General features: G+C 54.2%; 2 protein-coding genes across 2 annotated transcripts; one reads left to right on the top strand and one right to left on the bottom strand.

Annotated features, from left to right (window-relative positions):
* Positions 1–413: 413 nt before the first annotated feature.
* PG985_010370 (uncharacterized protein) lies at positions 414–1,685 on the top strand (the record flags this gene model as incomplete). The annotated part of the gene is made up of 1 exon (XM_066830138.1): positions 414–1,685. The coding sequence occupies one exon, from the start codon at positions 414–416 to the stop codon at positions 1,683–1,685; it is 1,272 nt and encodes a 423-aa protein (XP_066682528.1).
* Positions 1,686–9,482: 7,797 nt separating this feature from the next.
* PG985_010371 (P-loop containing nucleoside triphosphate hydrolase protein) lies at positions 9,483–12,933 on the bottom strand (the record flags this gene model as incomplete). Its single annotated transcript, XM_066830139.1, has 3 exons — positions 9,483–10,904; positions 10,951–11,328; positions 11,386–12,933. The coding sequence occupies 3 exons, from the start codon at positions 12,931–12,933 to the stop codon at positions 9,483–9,485; spliced, it is 3,348 nt and encodes a 1,115-aa protein (XP_066682529.1).
* Positions 12,934–13,126: the final 193 nt, after the last annotated feature.

Below are 13,126 nucleotides of genomic sequence, written 5' to 3' on the forward strand. Positions count from 1 at the left end.
GTTTGCACTTTTACTTTTTATTATTAATATTCTTTTTATTCCGTTTAATCTCGATATCATTCCTCCTCAATTTCTCGGTCGGAGTAGGAGCTAATTGGGTCATCTGCCCGCCGTGCTTTCCGTATGCGAGAGAGAGTATGTGTACTGTGATCATCCACCACATACATGCATGCAGCTACAGTACATGCCTTCTCCATCCACTGGCCCGCCCTCAAGTACATACACATACTCCGACTTAGTACTCTAGTGGCAAGCAGCTTAAGCACTAGGCACAGCGTGCGTTAGCCGGCAACCACTTGGGCCATATTCGCGACACACTAAGCCCTTGCATTATTCCAAGTGCGACCACTAACTCGGTTACATCTAACCCCTTCTCCCCCCCTTCTTCTTCTCCCTTTTCCCTTCCGATCATTATGATCAAGACCGATCCCATCCTCAAAGAAATGAGTCCCGGCAGGAGTTTACCGAGTGAGCGAAGCCATATGGCCAAACCCCAGATTTTCGTCCACCTCGAGTTCGGAGTCTCGTGGTCCCACCGCCATACGCCAAGGACGCACGCCGTCACTTATACGTCGCGCAACCTGCGGGACTCTCGCGACCGCGGTGCTTTTCCCCGCCAACTGCCGCCCACTAACACCAACTACCTAGCTACCCTGCACCACCAGCAACAATGGCAACGGGAGATTGGGGAGCACCGCCATCAGGCACGCCAGCATTACCAGCAAACTCAACATGAACAGTCACAACCGCATCAGCAACAAGCCCAGCAATCCATATATAACAGCACCCCGCCGGCGCAGCCAGACGGCAGGAGACTGGGATGGGAGTGGGACAGAGACTCGTTGGAGCGATCACACGAGACCACGCCTGACGGACAGAGGAATCGGCGGCGGGAGTCACGGAGCGAATCCAGAGGCTTATCACATGAACGGGGGAACTCGGCGCCGCCACCAATCAACGACAGCCCATGGGACGCTGCGACCGGTGCATCGTTATTTGCACCACCGCCCGCGGCAGCGACAACAGCAGCAGCAGCAACGGCAGCGGCACCTACGTCACATTCCCGGCAGAACCGGACACAGGAGGCGCCGCGCATCTGGAAACCTTTACCTGAGGCACCGGGAAGATATCGACTGGGGGAGGATGGCTTGCCCTGGTCTGCCTTTGTCTGGCCCGTAGACCCCCACGGGCCGGACGAGGACCCGGGCGAACCAGACTACGCAAACCAACCTGCACCAGTCGATGTGGCCCCTCGACGCTCGCGGGTGGAGGACCGCGCCAAGGCCATGGAGCTGGAGTCGCTTTCGGCGGCCATGATGACTGTCGATAACGGTTTCGAGAGCCAATGGTGGTACCAGGGCCCGCGAGAGCCCATGGCGCGGTTATCGAGGGACCAGGAGGAGCCGCAGCGCCTCAGTATGGCAGATGCCCAGCTTCTGAACGCCGCTGAACCCATGTCGGCCAGTGCGCCGCCGCCCGAAGGCTGGTACGCCCCGACCACTCCCCAGAACGATGGCTACGATCAGTTTTCCACCTGGGATGGGCACGGGACGATGGGGACGTCGAGCGGATCGATTGGCGGCATCGTGTCCCCGATCTCTACCCTCTCAGCCTCGCCACAGCAATACCGAGCCCTACACAGGACATTGACGACGAGGTCGGAGGAGCTGTTCTTTGGTCACTGATTTCGGATCTTTGTTTAAGCGGTCATGATAATGAACAAGAAGCATGCATATACCCATGGATCTGCCAAAAAGGTCTCTCTCGGCGTCCGAAACTTGGGACTTGATTTAAGGAGTTGTACAGATGATTACAGTTATTTGGGGATATTTACACACTCGCTCACACGAACTGGATTACCGACGTGGAGCGATGCACTTGCCTCCTGTGCTGTGCAGCATAGCAAGCGCCACCAACAGCATCATTTGGGAGTTGGAAACGGGCATTGGAGCGAAAAAATCATATATAGAAGGCAATATCCTACGGAGGAGGAAATCTCTTGGGAACTAATACCAAATGCTGTCGGGAATTGAAGCCATCGCGGCTTCACACACATTTCATACCCTCTTTTTCGTTCTCCTCTACTGCTCGCTCTACGTAGCCGTACTATTGATGCTGGGATTGTGTGTGTGCACAGCATTGAGTAGAGCAGTGCTTGGCAACAAACAGCCTTGTGCTATGACCCAACAATCTCGCCACTGCTAAATATGGAATACGTTGTCAAACCACCCGCCGACCCCCCCCCCCTCCCCCTTGCTGCATGCGGTCGGTGGCCAACTTGCTTGGCCGATTGAGTTCGCGGGTAGAGAGGCCCGCGGAGCGGCTGCTGCAGATCAGGTCAGCCATCCCGTTGCCTTTGCTTGTTTGCTTTCGCTTGCCCGCATGCTTGCCTGCTTGCTCAATGTCAGCAGATAGCTAGCTGCTGCTTGCTCTCTCCCTCGCTCTCTGCCTTTTCCCCTCTTTGCTGCAAGATGCAAACGCCGTCAGCTGACATGGACCGATAACGCCGGGGGAGCCTTCGCTACGATTCGCTACGAGATGCTATGCGCCGTTTTGACACTGCAGCAATTACCTATCCATCCTACCAGTAATCGTACCCTTGTTACCTGTTTGTGTCGCTCGGTCGGTGGTGTGTGGTATTGGATGGGGAGGGGGGGTTCGTTCATGTGAACACATGCATATACACAGCCACTTCTGCTTGGCACACAACAGCCTGCGTCAATCTCTCGCTCGCTCTCTCTTCCCTGCCTCCTGCCGCCAGATAGGCAAAAGTGCACTTTTTGCACATACGCCGTAATCTTGCATACATGCTCGCATACTTCTGGGACGAAACCCGGCGGTGCTGGGTCGCTGTAACCCTCCCTCGCAGGAGGTTTAGGGATGGGATGGTATGATGACACTAGGTGGTAGTAGCCGCCTCAGGGGTGGTTTGCGATCACAGCCGCTTGCTTGTGCGGCAATTTTACGTACATATGAAAAAGGTTGGTAGGCTAGGGGTTCTTGCTTTGCTTGCTGCATCTCTCATCCATTCCGCGGCTGCATCGCCATGACTTGGGTGGGTGGGTGTTGTGTGACATGAAAAGGAAAGCCTCAAGGAAAGATGTGATGCAGCATTCAATCAATTCCACTGCCGAATCCTGCCGAACAACGCATACTACAAGTACACACAGCAACAACAACACACAGCCAGCTGGATTCGCCTCGACCCCAAAGAATGTAAAAGCAAATACGCTCTTGGGCCATTGGCCAATCGCCTAAAGCTGACATGCATTGGCATAGTCTCTTCTTTTCCGCATATGGCTAAAGTACTAGTAGATGCCACTCACATGTAGATGCCTAGCTTTCTGACACCCATGTACTAGAATATGAACATTGCCGAGCGCCATGTCGTTTTCTATCTCTCTGGTTTCGAGTACCGGACTTCGGTTTCGACTAGCTATGCCGCTTCTCAGTATCCAGCATCCTGCACGAAGCATAGCTCACCTTGCCTTCAAACCTTGAAACCGGCCCTGATGAGAAACATAGGTAATAGGCCTCGTCCGATAAGTGCGTTTCGACGACGGCAGTATCTCCGACTGGCATGTCCAATTGGTTATCTGACCTCAGTATTTGCTTTTTGGTTTGGTTTCTCGCCCCGCGGGCCGCGGGTGTATATGTCCGTGTGTCTGTCTTGCTTTTTTTCAGCTGACAGGGGGGGTTTCCCACCACCCCTCACCATGTCTCTACAGCTCTAGCTAGCTCTCCTCCGGCTACGCTACCCTCTCCTCCCAATCCCCAAAGTGAAGATATTACCCCGGACTTTTCGCCTTTGAAGGGGGCAGAGCGAAGGGGTGGCTTACATACTCTAGTCTCGACCTACCAGAGAGACATGCATATCACATACCTACTTACCTACTGCCTTTACCTTAGCTGGGGCTGGGTGTCGCCTCCAGTTTCAAACCATGGTTCCTGCAGCGTCCGTGGCGGTTATGTATGTGGTGGGAAGAGTTTGCGCCCCCTAAATGCACGTTTCAATCTCTGTTTCGTTACACAAGCATGCTCTCGCGCCCCTGGAGCGAGGCCTTTCACCTCTGGCGGGCAAACGGATCTGAACTGATCATCGACTTTTTATTCACCTTGGGCAACCCTGTAATAATTCGCTGGTCTTGAGGGATAGTCTCTAAATCATCGTCTACCTGTAGTATTCGGAAACTGTAGAGGGGTGGTCACTTAGATGCATAGGGTGGAGTTAGGCATGCAGGCAGGAGATACCCAGAGGGTGGCCCAATTCGAGCGAGGGAATCTCGGCACCCAGCTCGGGGGCCGCTATCTCGGATGTGTATCGGTTTCGTGTGGGCTCCCGCCTCGGTCGTAAGCTCAGACGGGCCTTTTAGGGACATCCTAGCACCTCCCTTCCCCCAAGGCATCCAATGAGGGGAGGGACGGGATAGAATGTGTCAAACGTTTACGTCTATCCTCGAACTGCAGCAGCCGCAGCCACCGAATGCTCAAGTGGGGCCTGGATGGAGAGATATAATCGACTTCAGCCCTGCTATCATGCATATAGTTTATCTAATGACAGGAGAAGGAATAAAAGATATAGAACCCCCGGCTTCAGTACTGGATTTGGTCCAGGTAAGAGCTCTGATTTACTAAAGATAGGGGCTAGGGGGAGCGGGCGAGATACTAAAATCAACAAAGTATAATAGAGCCTGCGATCCCTGAAAGTAACCAAGGGAAGAGTGTACTCCTGTCGGTTCTTGGGACGAGAAGACCCATGTGTGCGCCAGCGATCTCCTGCCAGCGGTCTGCCGTAAGAGCTGTGCCGTTCGGCGCATTCCCAAATCTCCTATTGCTCCGGCCGGCTCGGCAGAACCACCAGACGCCAATGAGCTGTAAAGAGCCGCTCTACCAATCTTTGATGTCACGTTCTTGAAGTGACATGCAGTTATCAATCATCTCATCGTCATTCCACGCAATTGGGTTTCGGAATGTGACCCTTAATATCAGGGGCATCTGTTTATACATCCGGGTGGTGATGATTGACACATGCCTACCCTGACCCTTAACCGGTTGCGGCTCAACCACCCCTCGTAAGATTAGATATGCAGGCCTGGCAGATTCCATCACAGGGCTGTGCTATTCTTGTGCGCATTCCCTGTCTTGTATTTTGATGAAATGCAAGCAACTTCTCTCGTCGAAGGAGACACTGACACGTAGAGGTACGGAGTAATAGCGGAGGTAATCGTCAACGCCTCATCGAGTTAGGCAGCAACATAAGTTTTCCTTCCTTCCATTCATCGTCCATGGTGGATGAGAGATTGATGACATGGGAAGTCGGTGTACGATTCCAGCGCCTTGGCCCTACGAGCAAGTATGTACATTGACTGTAAGTGCAGGGTTGTTTCGTTTCATCTGTCTACATTACCTATTAGTGTGCTGACAGGACAGGCGCAAATCCCAAAACCCACCTGGCCCTGTGGAACGACCTCTCCTCCCCGCACGCAGGCCGGGCTATTTTTAGTGACGTGCCAACCGCTAATTGTCGATCATACGCTGATCAACGAAATGAATTCTTTCTTACTCCTCTAACTCTTTCTCTCCCTCGCAAGATCCCAATTGCCAATCCACGTCAGCGAACATCATCAAAATGCTGCTTTGCTTACTTTTACTAACCTAGAGGAGTATGTATTCATAGACATGAGTGGGCGGTGAGATGTGGATGTCACTTACTACGACGTCGTCGGCTCGCGGCGGAGCGAAGGTCTTTCGCTCGGATGAACTGCTCGGCGATAAGTGCCCAGGGACCAGCAGCGATCCATGTCCACAATCTATTATGGAGAAGATGGAGTGAAGCAGAAGGGGATGGCTGCCGCGGTAAGAAGACATTCTAAAACACTCTGCTCCCTAGGCCCATTGAAACTGGAGGTGCCTCCGCCATCTATCGGCGCCTTCGGAGGATCCCAACCGGAAAGGTCATGTGCGTAGTCAGCGAACAAAATACTTTCACTGTCCGTCGTCATCATCATCGTCGCCGTATACGGGGTAACACCTGTGGAGGATACTCTTTAATAAGACATCACATTTTCGTAGATTCTACCCCGACTGGAAAGATGCCCAACGTCCGCCCCTTTCCGCACCGGATCCATCGTACCTACTGTGAATGCCCGAGCCAAATTCCCAGAATAGCCATTTGCCCATGAAAGGTGGCAGGGATAGCCGTTCGGCCGTTTGAGGATATCTGTGCACCTCCCCAGAGAAAGATCATCAAGGAGAGGTAGGCTGTGCCCACACAAACGGCCAGCAGTCGGCCAGCTAGGCACGATTCAATATCTACACTGATCTCTCAGCACTAGACACGTGATCGAAGCTGTGTAGACGTCTGAGACAATGGCAGATTTCGCGATGGTACTGTGCTTGACACTGTTGGTGATCATCAGGCGCGCGCGATGCGGGTTGCGAAGATAGGCGTTCTTCTTCTTCTTCTTCGTCACTAGCACGCTGTGGGGGAGTGTACGCAATCGCATACTTGTAGTAAGTAAACTAACCAGCGGTCGGTTTTCTATAAATAGAACGAAGCCGAGGCACGCAACTCCCTCTCTCTAATACCGTGCTGTTGTTACTTGTATGTGCGCATGTTGTACGCATCACTTGTACGGTACCTCGGCTTCATCGCCCCTCTATCGCTTGGGATAACCTCACGACCCGCGGAAATGAGTAAGTGATCAGCCTATATGTTGTCTTTACTCCATTCCTTTGGCTCTTCGCCGACTTCCATGCGCGCAGCAGATGACAGTTTGGTGGGAGACATTGATGGCGAGGAGGGAGATTGGCGGTCACCTACTGGTTTGATCCAGAGAGCGAATCGCAGCACGAAGCACACCGTGTACAGGCCGAGTCGGCCGTGGGGCCACTCAGATCTCGACCTGGAAGATGCTCCGCCTCAATTCGCAATCTTAAAGATTGAAAAGCAGCACGAGCTTCGGCATGAGTGGTTGCTGTTGGTAGATTGTCTCCTATCATACCTTGGAGTAGATGCGCGTATGAAACCCCCCCAGAGACTCAACGCGGGGATGGTTGTTACTCATCCCAGCCGCAAGTCAGCCATGCCAGATCTCGGTAAGCGGTTGCTATTCTGGGCCGTGGGTTCTAGCTTGTGATGATATCAGGTCGGTAGGCAACGCTCGGATTAAGGGCGGTAATTTGATTAGGTACCCAGGAACGGAGGTTAAGAATACTTATGAGCCAACGTTCTCTGCAGTTAGCACATTCCCATACTACGGGTAACATTGTAGAGTTGTTAAATACCACAATCTACACATGGATATCCTATGAGATTGCCTCCCAGAGATTTAGTTCATGGGCAGCGCCTTTCTTATGTCTCGACACGGATCCAAAATTCCTAAGACAAACCCTGAGGAGTCCAGTACCGTGGAGAGACGTCGGGCCTTTACTGGCAATGCAACGAGTTAAGCACATACAATTGCGCGCGGTTCTAGTCGGTAAAGTACCATATCGGAATGTTAATCTGTACAACATCGCGGCGCCGCCAATTTCAGTCCCTCCTCATCTACTTGGTGATACATGTGTACTTTCACTTCCTGGTATTCTAATCCTGCATTTCTACTTCCCATAACAGGCTACCAGCGGCGATGAAGACCACCGGAAATGGGACTCGTGTTGCCGCTGGAACGTTGTTAGGTGTAGCTCATCCATTTGGGGGCCCATGCTGTGTAGATAACGTTGGAAGCAATCTCAACCACAGCCTGACCTATTTGTGGATAGCCTGGAAGGTATCTCTCGCCAACAATAGGATCGACAGCAGTAATGTCCGTGAGAGACGAGGAAAATGACGGATCATCCGTCCTGGCGTCTCGCCTGGTAAGTATCCTGGCTGAATTGGCATTGACTGGCATCGCCGCGCGCCTGCCATTCGAAGCACGCCTCCTATCCATCGCGACAGTGTCAGAATGTTTCATGTCAGGAACCTACGCGCCACTGGCCCCGGGTCGACCAAGAAAAGGGCTTGGGGGTGCCAGGACCAGAGTCTATCGAGTCTCCCATGTGTTTACTCGACAGCCTCTTTACGTGTTATCCCACCTTTGGTCGGATCCCAGAAGGCTTGCTGCCAGGAGAAAGCCCGCGATGGACGTTGCTCGACCTTGCCCCCTCGCCCTCGCGATGGATCGCCGATGGAAAGTGTGAAGTGGTGCTGTGAACACGGCGAGGCAGACAACTCCTATCTTACTTCGGCTCTGGGGCCCAATGTGTGACATGGCGTAGATAACAGACCATCTGCGAAGGCAGAAACGCAGGCTCCGACCCAGAGGTGTACACAGTGAGTCTCAGTCCTAGATTCGGCGCTCTATCTATCGTGCTTTGTTGTTTGCCTGTATGGTTGATTGTTACAGCCACCGTCATCGCCAAACCAATTGACATACCCCAGCTTACCGCGAAGAAACCATGGATTGCCTAAGTAGACAGGGACCGACTCAGCAAATGATGCAATTAAACCTCCCATCATTTCACTCCCAGAGTGAAATTCCTAATTTTAGTGCCGATCGGCAAATGCCATGCTTGGCTTTCGTAGGTTGTGATGCATGCCTAGATCTGGTGGAGATCCATCTCTTCCCAGATGGACATGGGAATACGCCGTACTGTGTAACGCTACGGGCGTCACTGAGGTACTGTGATAAAGCCCCCAGTGAAGGGCTCTGGCTCTCATGGATATCTGAAAGAGCCTGAAGCTATGTGCAGTCTGCCTACCACTGGCAAAATTTCAGCAAGTGCATACAGGATCAAGCAGCCGGGTATGCGAAATGAGTGGCTGGGGTGAGTAAGTAGGTGCGAGAGCGAAGGTTGGAACCTGTGGCTCTACTCTCCATCGCAAACACCGACTGGCTCCAGTGATGGTGTCAGTGGGTTATTATAGGTACATCGTCCTTGGCTTACTGCTCTTATTGTTCCGCTGTTCCTTGCCTGGCAGGGTGCTGCCAACCAGTCAGTGACCCAAAACAGAAAAGTACCATCCATCTTCAAGAGCAGGGCATAACACAGTAACCTAACCATAGATGGTCCTGGAGAGCCCTGTAACTTATTACAAAGTCTTCAGCCCTAGCTAGGCCCAGTCACGGATGTTCTTCTGTCTGGCTAGCCATTGGCGCTGCTTCACAGATGTTAAGTTGCCACCGTGATATTGAGCAGGAGGATAACGAAGCGTCGATGAGCGCATAGATTGTAGTCGGTGAAATGATTCCCAATGTAGGATGAAGAACAGAGTTCTCATTAGCAGTAGGAGATATCTACAGTGATATGGCTTGTTTGCCTCGATGAGCCGACCGAGACCAAATAACGTGCGTGAGCCTTGAGACTTAGATCTAGTAAACCAGTATTTTTCCGGGCAACCGCCAAAAGCCGATAGAGACAGAACACCATCCTCTGTACATAAGATTATTTGCTTTATCTCGGGTCTTCCTGTGATAGCCGTTTCTGAGCGTCACACGTCACCATCCCAACCGAGTATTCCATCGCGGGTCGTCTGATGATGACGGCTCCGTCGGCGGCCAGGCCTCTTCGACTCCCTCAGTGGCTCTGGCATCATCATGACGGCCCGCGTCGGTGGGAGTCTTCACGGTCAAGGCCCTGTTTCCTTGGACGAGGCTCGCTCGGTACTGCTGCAGCTTGACCGCCTGCCGCAAAACCGACTCGACCAGCTCGAGCCGTAGGGCCTCCCCCTGCAACCGCGCGATGCGCAGCACCTGCGCGACCACGTTGCGGATCTCGCGCCCGTTGAGCTCGACGGCTGCGAGCTTTTGTTCGGCTTCGCGCGTCAGGAGGTAGGGATCTACCTCCGCGGATGAGGTTCCTGCCGCCGCTACCGTCGCCGTGGCGCCTTGCCCGCCTCCTTCCCCGAAACTCTTGTCATCGCTGCCTCCGCTGCTGCTGTCTGCTGTAGTCCTTATCGGGACGGCAGAAGGAGTGGGGGAAGAAGGAGAAGAAGCGGCAGAAAACGCATCGTGCCAGATCTTCCGGCGACCCGCGGCGTCAAGATCGGGAAAGTAAATGGCAAGGTGAACGCGAGAGAAGAGGGCTTCGTCAAGGACATTGACTCGGGATGAAATCAGGACCACAATCCCACCGAAACTATCGAGCAGCTTCAAGAGAGCCATAGTCATGGCCCGGCGGGGGACCTCGTGCTGCACTTGGCTGCCACTGCTACCCCCAGTCCCACTACCCCCCGAACCTGTGCTGCCCACATGTGCCATGGCATCGGCATCCTCAAGCACGAGCATACAGTCCCACCGCTGGGCGAGGGCGAGGGTCGCGTTCATGTTGCGCTGCACGGCCTCGGCCGACACGCCCGTCGCGAAGGGGGTCATGTGGTATAAGGGCTTCCGGGTGCGTTCGGAGATGCAGTTGGTTGCGAAGGTCTTGCCAGTGCCGGGGTCGCCGTGGAAGAGGTACACGGATCCCCCTCCTCCGCCACCTGATGGCTTTTTAGTCTGAAGTGGTGGTGTTGATGTGACTGCCAACGCGTTGGCTTCAACGCCTCCGTTGGTTTCCGGTGTTGTGGCGCTTTGGACCGAGCCCAGCAGCAGCGCCTTTTCGTTCTCGTCGAGGATGAGGTCGTCGAAGGCGTTAGTGTTCCACTCTACCTCCCGGAGATCGGCGACGTAGAGGTGTCGCCACTCGTGCGTGCGCAGGTCAAAACCGTGAACGGTGGGCTCCAGGAGAGGCAGATCGCGCGGTGTAAGCTCTTCGGGGACTAGGAAGGGGTCGTTAGGACGCCCGCCGCCACTCGTTGGTTGACTGTCCTTGGTTGAGCCATCACTCTGATGTGAACGCTTCCAGTACAGACTGGGGTCAATGATTAATCGGAGATTATCCTGGACATGGTAATAGGTTTCAAACATCAGCACGGCGTACTAAAGTTGTAGTATATGAACTTGTTTGGAAGTATTTAGTACTCACCATCCAGACGATGGAGTTCACCTCTGTTCCGGAATAGCATACCCAGCGGTACGGGATATTGATAGGACTCTCCGAGTAGCCTGTAAGCCTCTGACTCCTATCGTCTAGCTCTCTCAAGGTGATGTGTGAAGCGTAGCGAAGCGGTAGGACTGGCAGCTCCTCAATCGCAACCTCAGAATCGACATCGCCGAAGTTGCCCCTCGTGATGGTTAGATTCTTCTGGACGGGGACAAGGCGATCCTGGCAAGCCACGTAATAGGCGTTGATAGTCATCTCGGACCTATCGCTCGTTTCCGTCCACTGCCCGTCAAGGATCCGGTAGGCTTGAGAGCGCCGGAGTCCGTCCGCATGTTTTTGGACGACGATGTCGTCGGGCGCCTGCGGGCGTCAGCTTAGCAGACTGTTGGTGCGCTAAACTCAGGTATTTATACCTACGTAGAGATATTTGAGGATGTTCCAAGTTACGACACGCCTAGCTAGCAGCTCGTCCACCTTTGCATACTCCTCAAAAGTAGAGTCATCAATGAAATCCATCAGTTCATGTACTAGGATCATGGTGTTTGATTCCCCGAGACCCGATAATTCCTTCTCCAAGGTCTGCCGCGAATGGAAAAACCAGTAGAAGGGGTACTGCAGCTCCGCCTGCGGTTCGAAGTCGGGCAGCCGTGTTCCCGGTGCTCTATCGGCCAGATGTCTCATAGCAATACACAGTTCTTCTGATGCCAAGTAGACGGACTGGCCGTTGGACAAGGGTTTGGGTGCTGTGGTGCCGGTGACGAGTCCTTCCACTCCATGTCGGCACTGGTATTCCTGGAAGACAAGGAAATGTAGCTGTCTGTTCTGGCCCAGGTAAGTATCCAAATCCACGATCGGCCTTTTGCCACACAGATGCAGCGTCCTCGGTTCATGGAGCGGGTGGTATTCGTCAAGGACCATCCATTGGTTGGTGGTGCTGCACTCGGTGCCATAGTCCGGGACATCCAAGTAGATGGCTGGAGAACAGAACTCGCAATTGACCCTGTGCAAGACCTGGTAATGGGCACTCGCTACATCGTCGAAACCAGGAGAGGGCGTCGGCGAAAGAGACGGCACGCGCGACAAGGCTTCCCAGTCCTCATCGGATGTATCCGCGCCGCGCCCGTCACCCTCCGTAAGCGGCGAAAGCGGCGAAGGCGACCTGTCCCGCGACGATCGCCTCTGCGAGAACGAGAAACGGCTACCACGCGCACAAGAGGAGGAATCCCCCGCGAACGAGAACCGGTCCCGCACGCTCCACAGCCGCAGGCTGGCCGCGTCCGACACCGGGTCCAGCCGGCCCACGCGCGCCTCCTCGATGGATTCCAAGACGGGGATCTCCCGGATGGCCTCGACCTCCAGCCGGATGAGCTCGCGCTGGCGGTGCTCGAGGTGCAGACCCGCGGTGAGGCCCCCGAGGTCTTCGATGAGGTCGCGCAGGTGCTGGACGAGGTCGGCGAACTTGTCCTTGTCCTTGATGGCCCAGCGGGCCTTGCTCCAAAGGTTGGCCTGCTGCTGTGTGGCCTTGGTCCGCTCCCGGAATTTGGCGAGTTTCTGGGTCAGCGAGGCCACGGCGGACTGGCCGCCGGCGAGGAGGGGCCAGGTTTGCGGGGCGTTGAGCAGGGCGTTGGGGGAAGGGATTCCGCTGGCGGTTTGGTCGGCGTCGCGGAGGCCGTACTTGCGTTTTAGCTTGTCGCCATCTCGGAGGAGGCTGATTAGGTGCAGGAGAGATGACTCGATGGCGTCGTGGACTTCTTTGTTCTCGTCGATCTGTCGATCATAGCCGTTCGGGTCCGTGAAGCCGCATGCTTTGCCCCAGGCCACGAGGCGGATCCGCTGGTTGATGAACTTGGTTTCGAGCAGATGGTATTCTTGCCCAAGGTAGCGGCCGCTCTGGACGAGCTCGAAGCAGTCTAGACAGGTAGTGAACAGGCTGGCGATGCCCAGGGCTACCCCGATAGGCTCCATCTTGACATATCTCTAGAAAGTTGGTGAGATATAGATGGCATGCAGGGCGCAGAGAGACATGGTGGGCGAATCGAATTGAAGAGAGAGAACGACGCGGAATACACATGACTAGGATACGTGGACGTAGCCTTTGACTACAGAAAACATAAATATAGGGGTTGCATATATGCAGGTTTAATTGGTTGCGTTGGAG

Source organism: Apiospora marii, assembly GCF_038362585.1.
Source record: "Apiospora marii strain CBS 49790 chromosome Unknown utg000006l_segment0_segment0, whole genome shotgun sequence".
In the NCBI taxonomy this organism is placed as follows: Eukaryota; Fungi; Ascomycota; class Sordariomycetes; order Amphisphaeriales; family Apiosporaceae; genus Apiospora; species Apiospora marii.